This window comes from Bufo gargarizans, chromosome 1 (genome assembly GCF_014858855.1).
Source record: "Bufo gargarizans isolate SCDJY-AF-19 chromosome 1, ASM1485885v1, whole genome shotgun sequence".
NCBI classification, from domain to species: Eukaryota; Metazoa; Chordata; class Amphibia; order Anura; family Bufonidae; genus Bufo; species Bufo gargarizans.
In genome coordinates, this window is record NC_058080.1 from 608,443,285 (window position 1) to 608,462,404 (window position 19,120).

The following is a 19,120-nucleotide window of genomic DNA, read 5'->3' on the forward strand; positions in this document are numbered from 1 at the left end:
ATGTGACCACGGCAGTGCTGGGAGTTCAGGACAGGTGCTGCGCTGACAGTCCACAGAGTGACAGCAGCTCGTCTGAAAGGGGCCTTAAGATTTCCAAAGCACTATACTTTTCCTAATATGTTCAACGAGCACCGGGACACAGCCTGTTAATCACACTCTGGGTCCGCCTACATAGTGACAAAAGGGGTGTGGCTACAGTTGCAGCATGATAACATTGAAATTCATTACATGAAATGTTGAGCGACTCTATAGCAGGACCCTTATTCAGTGTCCAATATATGGTACCTGCACCTGAGCAGGAGATGGAGAAATGACCAACCCATTTCTGCCTGCCAGAAATTGACAGTATTTCCCTGCACAGTGGTACTCCTAGCCACAACACTGGGGGGTCATATAGATCAGACCACCACTGATTATAATATTTAGCATATTCTAGTACTATACCACAACATTCAATCATGGGACTATCGCTGTAACTGTGTGAAGAGAAGCAAGGCATATGGAGCCCTACTGCACATACTGTAAGTAAAACAGATCTACAGTATATAGCAGGGATGCTCAATCGGTGGCCCTCCAGCTGTTGCAAGACTAGAACTCCCAGCATGTCTGGACATCCTACAGCTATTAGGGCATGCTGGGAGTTGTAGTTGAGCACATGAACTCAACTTCTTTGGTCGACCATGGCGAGGCCCGTTCTGAGTGGAACTTGTCTTGTTAAACTGCTGTATGGTCTTTGCCAACACCCTAAAACTGAGCTGCAGCACAGTGGCCATCTTCTTATAGCCTAGGCCAGTGATGGCTAACCTTGGCACTCCAGCTGTGGTGAAACTACGACTCCCAGCGTGCTCCATTTATTTCTACAGAGTTCTGAGAGCAGCCAAGCAAGGGGGGCATCTTGGGAGTTGTAGTTTTACCACAGCTGGAGTGCCAAGGTTAGCCATCACTGGCCTAGGCCATCTTTATGTAGAGCAACTATTCTTTTTTTAGATCCTCAGAGAGTTCTTTGCCAAGAGGACGATGTTAAACTTCTAGTGAACAGTATGAGAGAGAGTGTGAGAGCTATAACACCAAATGTAACACCTGCTGCCCATTAACACCTGAGATCTTGGGACACTAAGTCACATGACAATGGGGAGGGAAAATGGCTAATTGGGTACAATTTGGCCATTTTCACTTAGAGGTGTACTCACTTGTTGCCAGCAGTTTAGACATCAATGGCTGTGCATTTCGTTATTTTGAGGTCACACCCAATTTACACTGTTATACGAGCTGTACACCGACTACTTTACATTGTATCAAAGTGTCATCTTCAGTGTTGTCCCATGAAAAAAGAAAATATTTACAAATATGTTATCTACTCACTTTTGTAAGATACTGTGTACTGTATATCTAGGCATCTATATATGTATATATTTATGTATCTATCTACAGGGATGACAGATGGACACAAATCTTTAACGTTTAATTTAATAGATTTCAATTCTATTGTTCAGAGTAAGGGATTATGGCTATTTATGCAAAAGCAAAATATGTAAATCCTGTTTTGCATTAAAGTGTTTTTCTTTCCAATGCTCCGAGCATAAGAGTGTTGGAATTCTAATAACCCATGTGGACTCTATTTTAACATCTGCACCTGTGATTTCATCCTCATTTTCGAAGCCCTGTGTACTGGGGAGGATTTAGTGCATTTCTGTAACCTTGGATGACATGTGAAATCCCACTACATTATCCTAAATCCATATTAAATGCGGAATAGAAATGATTGAAGGACAATTAAATATCTGTTTTGGCTTCGTGTAAGACACAAAGCAAAGTAATAAATGAAACATTGCAGCAATCCTTGGAGTGAACAGCTTGCACGGCGCACTGGAACATATTTGTGATGCGGTTTGCATGGCAAAAAGAGAATAAAACACAAAACAATGACATTATCTAATAAACCGATTCACTGGAGCATGAAACTAGACTGCTTTCTCCCCGTGCGAGCAATCTGACCATTAAATACACACTTGAAGAATTGTATTAAATCAATCATTGCGTTTTATTAAGTCACATATATACATAAATGTTAGGTACTGTATAGCTCGGTGTATTGTGACAGTGGACCATGAGCTATTGCTCAATAAGTAGAAAAGCTTTTACACTTCCTTCTAGAAAAAAGAAAACCCAGAGCTCATTCAATGGCATTTTCGGAAATCAATGCTGTGCATCCTTCAGGTATGGTTGCTGCACACATTACTGGTTACGGTCATGTTTTATTCAACCTTTTCTTTGGGATATCTCTTTCTGGGAAAGATGGATGAGCGCCTACACTAAGCAAAGGCTAAAGCCCAGCTTTCCTAGCCTTGTGAATAATAAACCTTCGCTATACAGTGATATCCGAGTTGGGGTAAACAGACGTAAGCAAGTGGTTTTAAATAGATCTGTGCAGCACATACAATTCACTGAGATATCTATTTTTCATAGTCTGCAGGAAGACTTACAGTAAGTTAGATCAGTAAGTGCACATCTAAATGACAAATTCAGCAATGATCCTTCTAGATTACTACGTAGCTAAACAGATTTACCAACCCCTGTGGAGGCTGTAATGGTTGCCATATTTTATGTCATCCATCCTAGAAATGGGTCAAAATAGGACTCCCACTACTTATGTTCAACTTCACATAACAGGTAGGAGTTGGTGATCTATCAAAGTGTTGTTTTGAAGGGTAGGACCACACAGTAAGGTTTCTGTATGCAGTTTTGGAAGCCAAAATCAAAAGTGGATCATAAAAAGTATAAAAGACAGATATGCCCTTCTCTTTGAATTCACTCCTGGTTTTGGCTACCAAAAACGGACTGTGTAGCCGTACCCCAACGATAATGGGTAATGTGCTCTATCTTTGTTGACTTTGTTAAACGCATTATCTTCCCTTCCTTGTATACCATTCCATCATTATTAATTCTCTCTATAGAAAAGAAATTATGGATTCTGAATTTGAGGTTACAGTTTTTTTCTGTAGAATGCTAGTGAAGAGTTATGACAATTGTTAGATTTTGTTACATTTCTCATTATGACATTGTTACTGCTAGATTATAGCACGCGGAGAAGAGGACGGCATCGGCTGGATCTGCGGGAGCACGCTCACAGCTTGGCTTGGTCATTCAGTACGACTCCCAGTTTCTGGCTCAGCATGATATTACCTTTCACTTTCAGCTTGCCAGCAAAGAACGCCTAAATATAAAAAAATAAAGTTATTCCGAAAAAAAAGATCATGCACAGCATCAAAAATGAACGAACTCAGATGTAATATAATCAGCAACACATTGAAATCTCCATCTTTTCTTCCCAGAAGACATAAATGCACACTTCATTTTGCAGTCACATTCTGGCATAAGCAAAGGAAGAAGGCACTAAATTAAATGCTGTGCAAAAAACTAAATAAATAAACCCTGAAGTGCTACAGTTGACAGCACACATTGCAGTGTTGGGACAGCATTTTTCCGACAAGTGAAGAGGTCTTCACAGTGGTAAATAGAAAGCTTTAGATTTTTGTTTCATGATCCTTATAAGAACGCTGAGTATTCCAATTTATTATGATACTTATGCCTTAAAGGCAAAGCTAAATTTCATTGCTGAGTCAGTGGTATGAAGATAATGCCATTGCATTTTATATCTTCATGCCCTGGCTCTCTTGTACTTTTCTTTTATGTCTTGTACATTTAATTGGTATGGATCTGTGAACAGATTGCAAAGTCATGCAGACGTGAATATCCTACTTGGCTGAGTATTTTCGAGAATTATACATAAGTTTACAAATGTATTGTGACTGGAATGGAAAAGCAAGCAACAAGAGAAAGGATGACAGGGCTGAAATATGAGCCAACAAAAAGTTACTTTATCAGTATAAAAGTAAAGTAACTACAAACAAAAGACCCCTTATGTGGCGGGATTTGTTTTCCTGATGTATGATCATGTGAAAAAGGGCTTAAAGGGGGTTGTTCGTTTTTGCTATATTGAGGACTTCTCCCCAGGATAAGTCTCCAATATCAGATCAGCAGGGCCAAACTGCTGGCACCCCCACTGATCAGCTGTTTGAAGACCAGGCAGCACTCACTGTTTACCTGCTCGCTGAATCAGAGCTCAGCTTTGTATTTTAAAGACTGACATGTGATAGGCGCGAGAAAGTCAGTCTTGCAATATTTGCAGAAACACCTCTGTGGAGGACACACATTTTTTAGTAAGCGAGCGCATATTAAAAAAGGTAGTTTCTAATGGGACCGGGTTCGGATACAGCAATCTGAACCAGATTCGCTCAACCCCATTGATTACCATGGATAAATAAAGTATTTTCTTATCGTGCGCCGTTTCCTACTACTTCATATCCTATTTCCACTAAGTTTGTAATCTTTTGAAAGCAGGTCCTTTACTCCTTTTGTTTGATTTTGTTTGTACCTGTGCACTCTGAATGGTAAAGCACTAGTGGACATGTTGGCACTAAGATGACTCCCATCCATTGTCATATATCGTTTATTAGTGCACAGGCATTAGAATAGTTATTACAAACTGCATGAAGGCTGCAAAACAAAGCATTGTGGAGAATGTATTACCTTTTGTGGATTGAGTTTCCCCTGGACAAGATCCATAAAGTCTTGATCTGACAGCGTAAATGCAGTATCGGCACGGCCACGCGCTTTTCCACTGTACACTTCTCCAGATCCATTCTTTAAGTCAATAGCTTTAAAGAGCAAGTAAAAAAAAAAAAAAAAAAAGGAATTTAGTACCTGCTGGTTAATATGCAGCAAGATTACGTGATAACAAATGGCACATCACATCACTGGATGCAAGAACATAAATCACCATGTTGTGTAGGAAAGAGATTGAAATAAACATTTGCCTATCTGAGAAGCACACTGAAAGGCTGCATTACTTAAAGGGGTTATAATTAATAGATCCTGTGTTTTATGGGTTGGATCATGTGACCTCGCCAACCAATCCTAGCCCTCCTGCACATATGTGGCTCAGCCCCCTTCCCAGATGCCTCAGTGTCGAGGTCCTTGTGTCCTGTTAAGGTCGCTGATATCCGCTTGTGTTCCTGACTTGTACTTGTGCTCCTGGATTCTGCTACCAGTTTGATCCCTGCTTGCCTCGACTGATTGCATGACCTGTCCCTGTGCTGCCTACCCTGACCTATAGTTTGACTTCACCTCTGCCTCATCCTTCGGTCCTGCACTGTTGCTCCTGGAAACGACTCAGCCTGCTGACAACGCCTGTACCTCTAATACCTCTCTCAGGTACCTCCTGGACCAGCTGCCTCATGGGTCTATCCTCAAGAGGTAGCGACTTCGTGTTCCCCTCGGGAAAGTCTACTCCCACCATCAGGGGTACTGTGAAGATCGAGGGGTTCACTTAGCCAACGTCCTTAGAGGAGGTAGAACACGTGGCACAGTGGGTTCACACCCACTGATTCGTGACAGCGTGTTTGCTGCTCCATTCTGACAAAGAATACAAGCCCTTGTTCTAGTGGCCAGAGGGGCTCAAGTGGTTGGATCCCTGCTGACTAGACACTTATTCCCTATCCTGGGATAGTGGGTAAGTTCTTGTCAAGGAACAACCTGTTTAAAAAGGAGCAAAAAATATGAATTTTAAAATTCTGACAAAGAACACTCCGAAATTGCTCAGTACAATAAAAATGTATACAAAAATAGTAACAAAGTAACATAGTACATAAGGCAGAGAAAAAAGACATTTGTCCATCCACTTCGGCCCGTCATCCTGCAAGTTGATCCAAGTTAATTCTTATATTACCACGCGACAAGAGGTCAAATTATACTACAGTTGTGGCCAAAAGTTTTGAGAATTACATAAATATTGAATATTGGAAAAGTTGCTGCTTAAGATTTTATAATAGCAATTTGCATATACTCCAGAATGTTATGAAGAGTGATCAGATGAATTGCATAGTCATTCTTTAAGTTACAGAGGACCTTTCACTAGAATAAAACATCTAAACTAACTATACAGACATGGAGAGCGGCGCCCAGGGATCTCCCTGCACTTACTGTTATATCTGGGTGCTGCTTCGTTCTCCCGGTATAGCCTCCGGTATCTTCATATATTAGGCTCCACCCAGTGGAACCTGCCGGCGTCTCCTTCTCCCATGCTGTAGCGCTGGCCAATCACAGCGCTCAGCTCTTAGCCTGAGAGGCTCTCTCTCTCTCAGGCTATGAGCTGAGCGCGGTGATTGGCCAGCGCTACAGCATGGGAGAAGGAGACGCCGGCAGGTTCCACTGGGTGGAGCCTAACATATGAAGATACCGGAGGCTATACCGGGAGAACGGAGCAGCGCCCAGATATAACAGTAAGTGCAGGGAGATCCCTGGGCGCCGCTCTCCATGTCTGTATAGTTAGTTTAGATGTTTTATTCTAGTGAAAGGTCCTCTTTAATCCCAAAAAAAACCTTTCCACTGCATTTCATTGCTGTCATTAAAGGACCTGCTGAGATCATTTCAGTAATAGTCGTGTTCACTCAGGTGAGAATGTTGACGAGCACAAGGCTGGATATCATTATGTCAGGCTGATTGGGTTAAAATGGCTTGACCCGTTAAAAAGAGGGTGATGCTTGAAATCATTGTTCTTCCATTATTAACCATGGTGACCTGCAAAGAAAGGCGTGCAGCCATCATTGCTTTGCATAAAAATGGCTTCACAGGCAAGGATATTGTGGCTACTAAGATTGCACCTCAATCAACAATTTATAGGATCATCAAGAACTTCAAGGAAAGAGGTTCAATTCTTGTTAAAAAGGCTTCAGGGCATCCAAGAAAGTCCAGCAAGCGCCAGGATAGTCTCCTAAAGAGGATTCAGCTGCGGGATCAGACTGCCACCAGTGCAGAGCTTGCTCAGGAATGGCAGCAGGCAGGTGTGAGCGCATCTGCACGCACAGTGAGGCAAAGACTTTTGAAAGATGGCCTGGTGTCAAGAAGGGCAGCAAAGAAGCCACTTCTTTCCCCAAAAAACATCAGGGACAGATTGATCTTTTGCAGAAAATATGGTGAATGGACTGCTGAGGACTGGGGCAAAGTCATTTTTTCTCCGATGAAGCCTCTTTCCGATTGTTTGGGGCATCAGGAAAAAGGCTTGTCCGGAGAAGAAAAGGTGAGCGCTACCATCAGTCCTGTGTCATGCCAACAGTAAAGCATCCTGAGACCATTCATGTGTGGGGTTACTTCTCATCCAAGGGAGTGGGCTCACTCACAATTTTGCCCCAAAACACAGCCATGAATAAAGAATGGTACAAAAACACCCTCCAACAGCAACTTCTTCCAACAAGCCAACAACAGTTTGGTGAAGAACAATGCATTTTCCAGCACGATGGAGCACGTTGACATTTTGGGTCCATGGCCTGGAAACGCCCCAGATCTTAATCCCATTGAGAACTTGTGGTCAATCCTCAACAGGCGGGTGGACAAACAAAAACCCACTAATTCTGACAAATTCCAAGAAGTGATTATGAAAGAATGGGTTACTATCAGTCAGGAATTGGCCCAGAAGTTGATTGAGAGCATGCCCAGTCGAATTGCAGAGGTCCTGAAAAAGAAGGGCCAACACTGCAAATACTAATTCTTTGCATAAATGTCATGTAATTGTCGATAAAAGCCTTTGAAACGTATGAAGTGCGTGTAATTATATTTCACTACATCACAGAAACAACTGAAACAAAGATCTAAAAGCAGTTTAGCAGCAAACTTTGTGAAAACGAATATTTGTATCATTTTCAAAACTTTTGGCCAGACCGTACATATCTCCGATCAGGTCTGCCAAATATTAACTCTATGGGTGACTCTTTGATGCCATTGGGACTTCTCAAATTGCAACTGACATTTTAAGTCACTGTCATCCATTTTAGAAACTGGCAGAAATAAAACTACAGCAGCTCCAAGCTGCTGTAGAATTTATTCTGGCACATGGACTGCCAGAGGAGCCATGTAACTTATAACAAGGCCTGTGCCTCGTAATAATTTATATGGCTCCTCCAGCAGCATGGCCCAATCAAAAACAGCATAGTAAAAGTCTGACGGAATGCAATACGGAACGTCTCTCATAGAATTCCGTTATGATCCGCGGTAACTGAATCCATTACGGAATTCTTAGGTAACTCAAACCCGCAAATTGCAAGTTCGCTCAACACTGAAATTTGTTGACAGACTAGACAGTTTATGCCTTCTACAGGATTTGTAAATCTGTTCCATTATCTCCAGTAATTGAGCTTGTTTTGTAAGACAAATGACCTCATGAATGCTCAAATGCTTGACCACCTTTAAAGGGTTACAAATTTCACATTATTCCCTTGAGCATATATTGAACTCAATTATATGGACAGCACTCCATAGAAAGGCAAAAAGCACTGGCTGACAGTTTACATTTACGTAAAAATCCAAACAAAAATTTATGAAACTGTTCGGATCTCAAAGATTAAGGTTTCACAAAGCTGTGAGGTCAGGGAATGGGTAATGAATGAGAATGCACTGAACAGTTTATTTTACAAGTGCACAAATAACTATGGGAAAAAAAACAACAACCAGACATTACTATTACTACTAGTTTGACTCTTAAGATATCAATACACATTAGACTATTTGAACCATAAAGCACATTTGTCAGGAGGATTTAGCCATGAATGCTTGTTTTAGCTGAAAGAAGTCAGCCATGTTTGACTTTTCCATCCAATGACGAAATATCGCTTTTGCCAAGAATAATCTTAACATTCCAAGAAAGATGATTAGCTGTTTGACGGGTGTCACTGAACCTTCATGGCCAGTGTTCAGCCCAGCAGAGTTGAGAATAATTACAGATCAATTCTGCCAGAGTTTTGGTATTTCTGTAGTGATTAATGTGGTGGATAGCACCAGCTAGCGTGTGTTAAACTGTATTACACACTTTGTTTTTCCTGTTACAAGGACTACTGCATTGTAGGTAGTGCAATGCTTTGTGGGTTATTGCAAGGCATCCTGGGAAAGAAGTCTCCAGGGCACATCAGCAGAGCGGTCCTTCTGCATTTCTCCTTCTTAAACTCCACCATCCTTGTAAAAGCATATCTGGCAAGATATCTGTATTTGTTTAAGGGACATTATGTTATGCAGAGCTGTTCAACTAGTGATAATTGTTACTCAGGGAAGTTATAACAGTTAGATGTTAGACATGTAATCTTATGTATAGGCAGCCATTTTACCTATGTGCATTCACTGATGACTGGTAATGTTATAGTACATGCCATCTATACTTTATACTTATACATGCCATTTGTATTCTTGTAGTTTTACCAATCAAATGTACAATCTCACTCGTACGCACCACGCAGAGAGTGTACAACCTGTTGACCAATAAACAAGTTAGACTGCAGTCTTATTATTTGGAAGACAGGAATGGTTTATGCTGAATGTCAGACTGCACACTGTGGGAATGTCTATGAAGACAGAACAGCCAGCATGAGTGACTAACTAGCAATATGGATTAAAATGTTTATAGCTGTGTCAGCAAAATGATTGTTCATCAGATGATCACTTGTTCAATGGCTGTTCAACCATCAACATTTAGCGTGTATGGCCACCTTAAGGAAATATTTTTTCTTAAGCAAAACAGTTATTTCTTTGTTGCCATAAACTCAATGTCTTCTTGAGCCATATTTCAGATGGCATATGGTCTGCCAGAACTATTTAACTAGGAGCCACATAACAGACATGTGTCACATAAAAAGCTTTTTTTTGTTACAGCTTTTCTTGATCTCCGTTTATAACATATTGCTTCTACATAATGAGAAACATGTACAACATCAGGGGAGCCTTTCATTCTGATATGCCGCAAATAATGAATTAATTATTGAAACAAAGAATAGGGAGAAAACCTACTCAAATTATTTATTTCATACTATAGACCAAAAAAATGAGAAAGTAAAAAAATACAAAGGACCTTAAGTTGCTCATTAAACATAAGTATTTGGTCAGTAGATCCCATTAGTTTTAACAAGATTTGACGATAATCTTATGTGTAGGGCCCATGATCAATATATGCATTTTTCGCAAACTGAACATTTGTTATGGCAAATTTTTCAACGATACACAGTATATTCTCAAGGCAGATATTAACCTTCTTACATACAATGCATTTGAAAAGTCTTAATTCCCTTTTACTTTTTCCTCATTTGTGAAAACAGAATCTTATGAATCTTTAATAAATTTACTGAAAAGGAAAAGCTTTGTGGCTTATTCAGACTCTTTACTCAGGACTTCGTTTAGTTTAAGCACCTTTGACAGCAATTACAGCCTCCAGTCTTGTTGGGTATGATGCCACAAGGTTCACACCTGGATTTGGGGATTTTCTGCCATTCTCCTTTGCAGATCCTTTGGATGGGGAAAGTCAGTAAACAGCCATTTTTAGGACAATACAGAGTCAGTAAACTGCCATTTTTAGGACACTACATTTTTTGGGACATTCAGAGTTTTCCTTAAGCCAATCCTATGTTGTCTTAGGTTCTGTGCCTATAGGGTCATTGTTTTGTCAGCAGGTGAACCTTCAGTCCAGTCTGATGTCCAGAGCACTTTGGATCATGTTTTCATTAAGAATCTCTAATCTCCCTGCCCTAGCAGATGAAAAACACCCCCACAACTTGATGCTACCACGGGCATGCTTCACTGTAGAGATAGTATTGTGCAGGTGATGACCAGTGCCTGGTTTCTTCCAGACATGAAAAAAAATTAAATTGATTTAATAAAGACTGAACTTTTTGCTATAAGACCAGAAAATAATTTTTTTTTTTTTTTGCTTTTTTGCAAACTCCAGGCGGGCTTTCATTTGTCTCACTAAATAGGCTACTTTCTGGCTACTCTGCCATAGAGCCCAGATCAGTGGAGTGTTGGAGTGACTGTTGACTTTCCAGAAGTTTCTTCCATCTGCACACAGGATCTTTGGAGTTTAGCCAGAGTAATTATTGGGTTCTTAGTGACCTCTCAACAAGTCCTTCTCCCTGAGTTCTTAGCTTGGTTGTCCAAACTTCTACTTTGGAATTATGGAGGCCAATGTGATCTTTGTTACTTTGAGTGCAGCAGGAATTTTTTGTACCGTTCTCCAGACCTGTGCCTCCAAACAATCCTGGCTGAACTGTACAGGAAGTTATTTTCTCCTCATGGCTTAGTTTTTGCTCTAGTAAGCATTGTCAGCACCTTGTATAGACAGTATTTGTCCAAATCATGTCCAATCAACTGAACTTACCACAGCTGGACTCCAATCAAGGTGTAGACATATCTCAAAGATGATCAAGAGAAATGGGAGCACTGGATATAAATTCCAAGTCGTGGTAAAGAGTCAAAATATTTACGTCCATGTAAATTTTTCTCTTTTTAATAAATTTGAAAACATTACTAAAATTCAGTTTTCACTTTCATTATTGGGTACCAGGTGCAGATTGATGGGGGAAAAAAAAACTTAAAAAAATTATTAGCACAAGGTTGCAACATACTAAAATGTGAAAGATATGAAAAGGATGTTAAGACTTTCCAAATGCACTGTACATAGAGATAACATGCAATATCAGCAACAAGAACATGCATCCATTGCGGATGGCTGTCTTTAAAAATAATTTCTGTGTTAGACCATGTGCAAAATGTGCATGTGAATAGTTTACACAAGTATACATGGCATATAGACTTGCCATATGCAGTGAAGGTGTCCAGATTAGGGCACTTTCACACTGGCGTTAGAAGAATCCGCTGCCGGAACTGCCTGCCGGATCCGGAAATCCGTATGCAAACATATCATTTGTTTACAGATCCGGATGCGGATCAGTCTAACAAATGCATTGCAATACCGGATCTGTCTCTCCGGGGGCACCTTGAAAACTGGATCCGGTATTTATCTCTTTCACAGATTTACAGGTCTGCACATGGTACCGGATCCGGCATGCTGCAGTATTTTCTCCGGCCAAATACCGTAAAAGGGAATGAACTGAAGACATCCTGATGCATACTGAACGGATTGCTTTCCATTCAGAATGCACTGGGACAAAACAAGCGTTTTTTTCTGGTATTGAGCCCCTATGACGGAACTCTATACCATAAAACGAACGCTAGGGTGAAAGTACCCTTACACAGTACACTCAAATCATGCTTCCTAGCTTTGGTTTAGGGACCTTAACCTACCAGGAACTAGCGATCAGCGATACAAAGCAAGCACTCACACCTGGGTCTTTGAGCTTAAAAGGAGTTGTCTCACTTCAGCAAACATTTATTTTGTAGAAATGTCAATACAAGGCACTTACTAATGTATTACCTACAATACTTCCTTTGCTGTCTGGAATCATTTTTTCATCACATTATACACTGCTTGTTTCCATGTTTACAGCCATCAGTGGTGGTCGTGCTTGCACACTAGAGAAAAATGCACAAGCCTATGTGCTATGCCATGGTCCCGGCCACCAGAGAGATCAGCACTTTTTCCTATAGTGTGCAAGAACGACCACCACTGCTGGATTGCAGGGTGGTCGTAACCATGGAAATGTAAAGTGTATAATGTTATGGAAAAAAAAGAACACAGCCAGCAAAGGAAGCAATATAAAAAAAAAACAATACAGTAGTAAGTGGCTTGCATTAACGTCCTATATATAATACATGCTGTTTGCTGAAGTGCAACAACCACTTTAAAAGAGGCCCAAGAAATCCTTTGCAGAGCCCCATGTGCTTTTTTGCTTTAGGTTCTGTAACATGAATTTTAAAGATTGTAGAAAGAACGAATAAGGGTACTTTCACACTAGCAGCAAGGAACTGTGGCAGGCTGTTCCGGGTGTCGGATCAGTGCTGCCACTAGTGTACGCGTGCCCCCGCACTACCACTCCGGCCCCTTTGACTATAATGGGGGCGGGCCAGACTTTAGGTGGCAGCACGGCAAACATGCCAAGAGGCGGACGGAATAAAACTACGACATGTTGCAGTTTTATTCCGGCGGCCTCTCTGCATGTTTGCCGTGCTGCTGCCAGAACTCCGGCCCGCCCCCATTCTAGTCAATGGGGCCAGAGCGGTAGTGCGGGGGCACGCGTGCACTAGCGGCAGCATGGATCCACAGGCTGTTCGCTGCCGGAACAGCCTGCCGGAGTTCCTTGCCGCTACTGTGAAACTAGCCTAAGCTTATGCAGGCTTAGTGAATACAAATAGTGTGATTAAATATACGATAACACAAACAAGTCACATACAGAGTAATAAAAAGTAAATAAACATCACTAGCCTAAATGGGGTGGAGACTCAGTCGATCATGCTATAACCCATGGCTGTCTACCATGTTATAACACATGACCGACATACCAGGGTCTACAAGAGATAGGGTAAGTCATACCTAAATCCTACCTAGGATAGTCTCCTGAGGGAATATGTGCCCCTCCTCCAGTGTGTAGCACGCATGTCTCCAAGATCACTCAGGAATGTGGTCAGCATAATGGGGGGATGGGTAACATCTCTAACCCACTTAATTACAAGGGAAACTTATAAACTATTACACAGTATTAAACAGAATTAAAGGGGAGAACCAATCAGTACTTAAAATACCCTTACAATACAGTTCCATGAGCTCTATAATAACAAATATATAAAACAATATACCGTATTTTTCGCTCCATAAGACGCGCTTTTTTCTTTCGCCTATGACAGCACCCCGGCGGCGCGCGCAGAGAACAAAATGCCCAGCCAGCTCACTGCCATGCGGAATGAAAAGACGGCAGTTTCCCATTCTTGCCGAGTTGCTGTGTAAAGAATAGAGCAGGTTCAGCACGCTGAGACCTCCAATGATATATCGGTACCACAGTGGGATAAGAGGGGTCATTCCCCAGCAGATTTTGATAAGTATTGCTTACGGGGTTATGTTTGTTTGTACCTAGGTGTCTAAGGATTCTTCCAGGAAGACCTCCAGATCTAAAGAGAGGGTGTGCGGTTTGTAAGAAGCTACCCTCTGCATGGGCTAAACCCCTTTGTCAAGGATGTGTTAGCAAGTTCGCTCCATCCTTGATGAGCAGTATTAAGCAGATGATCAGGGATGAGGTCAAAAGAGTCTGTTAGCAGATTGATTAAATGTCACCCCTGTACTTCTGCTGCTTCTAAAGATTCCTCCAGTGACAGCGATATTCTATCTGGGTTGGGGGAAGAAGGAGAGTTTGTCATCGGACGATTCTTCTGAAGACGAGGCTGCTGGGAAACAGTTTTTTTCATACTGAGAACACCAACTCCCTAGTTAAGGCAGTCAGAGCTACTACGGGTTTGGATGATCAACGACCTCAGCAATCTATGCAGGAGTCTATGTTTGAGGGCCTAGGTCCTAGAAAGAGGAAGGTGTTTGATGTACATAACATTCAGGCAGTAACCGCCAGGGAATGGAAAAGACCAGATAGGAAGTTTTTCATTCCTTCCTCTGAAACGAAAATATCAGTTTGATGAAGAGTTCTCACCTCCTGGGATAGGGCCCCAAAGCTGGATGCTCCCGTAGCCAAGATGTCTAGAAAAAAATTCTCTACCCTTTGAGGATATGGGTTCCCTTAAGGACCCAATGGACAGAAGGGCAGAGGTTTACTTAAAAGAAAAATTGGGTGGCCTCTGCAGCAGCTTTTAAACCTGCTATTGCCGCTACCTCTGTCGCTAGTCCCTAAAGGTATGGATGAGAATTAGAATCCCACATTAAAAGGGGGTACCCCTAGGGAGCAGTTGCTTACCTCTTTCCCCATTATAAACAGCTGTCTGTAAAGGAGCAGTGAAAAAGGACAAGAGACAAAGTATCATAAGTGTATAGAGTCCTGAATCCAGCCCTCGAAACGCATTGACTACCCTGCAAATAAAAGTTAACCCCATATCTGTCCGATGACTTGGGTCTGAATCCTTCCAAGCAAGCGCCGGAAAAAGCGGTCAAAATACATTTACCAGTTTTCCTTTTGATACCATTATAAACAACGGCCTAGATTTCCTGGCTGATATCTCTGCGAATGCCTTAAGATTCTCCGCCAGGGCTTCGGCCTTATCCAACTCTGCCCGTTGGGCTATTTGGTTAAAGGGCTGGAATGGGGAGGGACTCTTCCTCTAAGGTTAAGCTTTGAGTTATCCCATGTCAGGGTGAGTTTTTGTTTGGCCCAGTCCTTGACGACCTTTTAGAAAAGGCTTCCGACAGGAAAAAAGGGTTTCCCTCCGCTAGTCAACCTCCTAGGAGATCTTTATTAAATCTACGACGGAAAGAATGGTTTAAAAAGGGAAGGAAAGAGCAAAGCAGTTTTCTGGTGTCACTAGAAAGAATAAGGGGTTTCTTTTTATCGGGTCTGATGCTTCTAAGAAACCATCCCAATGATGCCAGGCCCCTAGTCGAAGGTAGTCTGTCTCTGTTTGCAGATCGGTGGCAGGAAATTTCCGACAGTGCTTGGATAAGGGAAGGCCCAAGGTAAAGTTTTCAGAGCATTCCAAAGGGGAGGTTTGTGGTCAGATTCCTGGTCAGATCCGGCAAAGCAGTCGGCTATCATTACAGAGGTTCACTATCTAATAGAGAAAAAAGTATTGATAAAAATCCCAGAGCAGGAAGTGACAAAAGGGTTTTACTCTCCCCCGTTTATTGTCAAGAAACCAAATTGTTCATCTCGGACAATAATAAACCTAAAGCGCTTAAATCAGTATCTCGTGTACGAGAGGTTTTGTATTGAGTCCATCAGGTCAGCAGTAAGCAATCTTTTTCGGAACTGCTTTATGGCCACTTTGGACCTGAGGGATGCATATTACCATGTCCCTATCCATCCCTGCCAGAGGTTTCTGAGGGTAGCAGTCCAATCGGATCAGGAAGTACTTCATCTTCAATTTCAGGCCTTACCCTTTGGGCTTTTGCAGGCTCAGAGGGTGTTTACAAAAATCGTGGCAGAAATCATGGCCCATGTGATGGAGAAAGTAATCATACCTTACCTGGACGACTTTTTAGTGTCCAAATCGCATCGGGCCCTTCCGAGACAGATTGCCTGGTTGAAGGAAGTTCTAAAAGAGCTAGGATGGGAGATACATCTAGAAAAGTCCAGTTTATGTCCAAGTCAGAGGTGCAACTTCCTATGGATGATTCTAGACTCTAGAGCACAGAAGAGTCTGTTGCCCCTTCAGAAGGCCTTACTGATCAAGTCCAGGGTCCAACACATTCACTCACACCCGTCTGTCACCCTAAGAGAGGCCATGTCTGTGTTGGGCCTCATGACGACTGCAATTTCAGGAGTAGAACGGGCCCAATATCATTCAAGGATTCTACAACTTTAGATTATACAGGAATGGGACAGATGTATACCCTCACTGGACTCATATCTATCTCCTCGGACTCTGAGCTCCCTGAGGTGGTGGATGAATTTAGAGAACCTTCAAAAAGGGGTTCCAGTTGGGGAGCCCATGTGGAGTCCCTTCTGTTGCAGGGGGTTGGGACAGCAGAGCCTTATCCCAGTCTCACAATTTCAGGGAAATAAATGCAATCATGTTAACCCTAATACAGAGTCTTCCAGTATTTAGGGGCAGAAATGTAAAGATCTACTCGGACAACACAACTGCCGTAGCATATATCAATCGGCAGGGAGGTACAAGAGCTCATGGCCACATGTCCCTTACCCATCAGATATTCAGTCTGGCAGAGGTTTCTCTATCTTCCCTTTCTGTGGTGCATCTCAAGGGCTCGTACAATGTAAAAGCGGACTTCCTAAGTCGTCACCACCATCTACACTAGGGGGAGTGGTCCCGAGATCAGAGGGTTTTCAACCATGTCACAGCATTATGGGGCATTCCAGAGATTGATCTGGGGGCAAAAAGATCTAACAGAAAGGGAATATAAAACTTCTACCTATCTCCGGGAGAACATCCAAAAGCGGTGGACGCATTGTTTCAATGTTGGAGACATTCTCTATGCCTTCCCCCCCCCTAAAAATGTTACCGCGTGTTCTCAAAAAGATCAGAGAGGAGGAGGCCACTGTAATAGTTATAGCCCCCTTCTGGCCAAGAAGAGTTTGGTTCTCCTGGCTCTGCAGGATGTCAATAGCATCCCCGTGGGTGCTGCCGGAGAGTCAGCAGCTTCCATCTCCGGGTCCAGTCCTTCACCTAGAAGTAAAAAAAAAATCTGACTGTTTGGCTCTTGAGAGGGAGATTCTAAAAAGGTCTTTCTGAAGAGGTAGTTCTTTCTGTTAGCCAGTCGGAAGAAGGTTACTTCCGAGATCTTACAGTTTGGAGAGCTTTTTTTTTAGATTCGCCAATAGACCAGTGGATGTGCTAGAGGTTCCCGACATTCTGCTAGTGCTAGAATTCTTGCAGGAATGTTGGAAGAAAAAACTCATTGCCGATATCTGGACTTTTAAAGTACTAGGCCTAAGTGCCTTGTTTGAGTTTAAACTAGCAGTTCATCCCTGGATCAAGAGGTTTGTTACAGCGGTCTCTAAGGTCAAAACCCCTCCTTGAGATTTAAACTTTACCTCAGCTTTACCCCCCCCCCATTTGGCTATCTTGAAGGATCGGGTAGTGATTTCTCCAGATCTTTCTTACCCAAAAGTCTCTTTCACCACTCTAGGGAGATAGTGCTACCTTCCTTCCGTGCCTCCCGTAGGAATGAGAAGGAATCAGAGTTCCATTGCCTAGACGTTGGGTGTATTTCACAATATCTGAAGGTTACTCAGCCTTGAAGAGCTCTCTCTCGTCTGCTGCTTTTGTTTCAGGGAGCTAACAAGGGCTCAGCTGCCTCTTTGATCCACCTAGTAATGGTCTGACAGGCCATTGCCTTAGCTTATACTTCTCAGGAACTAGTTCTGCCCTCGGGATTTGGGGCTCACTCTACAAGATCAGTCTCCACATCTTGGGCAGAGAGCTTCAATTGAGCAAATTTGCAGAGCAGCTACCTGGAGTTCTCCTCATACTTTTTTTTTTAGGCAATATAGACCACTGCTACCCTCTAAGGGTCTTTCCTTTGCCCGTAAAGGTGCTGCAGGCTGTAGTCCCACCCTAGATAGGATTCTTGCCTATTCTCCAGGGGTGCTGTCATAGGCGAAATAAATATTGGATTACACTTACCGGTAATAGTTTTTCTTTGAGCCTATGACAGCACCCGGTTAATTCTCATCCCAAAAAATAAAAAGAAAAGAAAATATAAATATATCAAAATAAAGTAGCAGCACACTACTAAATGCACTAAGACTGAGTGAACAGGCGAATGTGTGAACAGGGTCAAATACATGACGCCAATACTTACTAATAAGCAGTGAAGAAGCCCTGAGTGCATATTATTGATCAAAAAAATGTCAGGGCCCATCTACCAGACAAGGTAGCTTCTTATCAGGTGGGAACTACTCTAACACGGGGTGTCCAGCTCCATTGTTACTCTGAGCAGAGCAAGTATGCATGCTGGGAGTTGAAGTTTCACAACAGCTGGAGTGCCAGAGGTTGCCTACCCCTGTCCTAAGGCATTGAAACGAATTATATCACCTGCTCAATAATAAGGAAATCCTAAAAACATGACCGGTAGATAGGCCCTGAGGACTGGAGTTGAGGAACACTGTAATAAAGTACCGTGACTGCACCAGGCCTCGCACCGATTTCAACAGTTGCCAGCCTCCACCCCCTGTATTGGAGCGTCACCCACAGACGCCCCACAACAGATGCGTCACCCACAGACGCCCCACAACAGATGCGTCACCCACAGACGCCCCACAACAGATGCGTCACCCACAGACGCCCCACAACAGATGCGTCACCCACAGACGCCCCACAACAGATGCGTCACCCACAGACGCCCCACAACAGATGCGTCACCCACAGACGCCCCACAACAGATGCGTCACCCACAGACGCCCCACAACAGATGCGTCACCCACAGACGCCCCACAACAGATGCGTCACCCACAGACGCCCCACAACAGATGCGTCACCCACAGACGCCCCACAACAGATGCGTCACCCACAGACGCCCCACAACAGATGCGTCACCCACAGACGCCCCACAACAGATGCGTCACCCACAGACGCCCCACAACAGATGCGTCACCCACAGACGCCCCACAACAGATGCGTCACCCACAGACGCCCCACAACAGATGCGTCACCCACAGACGCCCCACAACAGATGCGT

The 19,120-nt window shown here is 42.9% G+C and overlaps 1 protein-coding gene across 1 annotated transcript in view; it reads right to left on the reverse strand.

The window, feature by feature from the left end:
* Positions 1 to 2,022: 2,022 nt before the first annotated feature.
* Positions 2,023 to 19,120, reverse strand: part of HSD17B4 (hydroxysteroid 17-beta dehydrogenase 4) — a 242,657-nt gene continuing 225,559 nt past the window's right edge. The window contains exons 23-24 of the mRNA XM_044275890.1: positions 4,591 to 4,718; positions 2,023 to 3,214 (exon numbers count right to left, since the gene is read on the reverse strand). Coding sequence (XP_044131825.1) covers positions 3,125 to 3,214; positions 4,591 to 4,718 — 218 coding nt within the window. The 3' untranslated portion in view covers positions 2,023 to 3,124. The remainder of the gene's footprint in view (positions 3,215 to 4,590; positions 4,719 to 19,120) is intronic.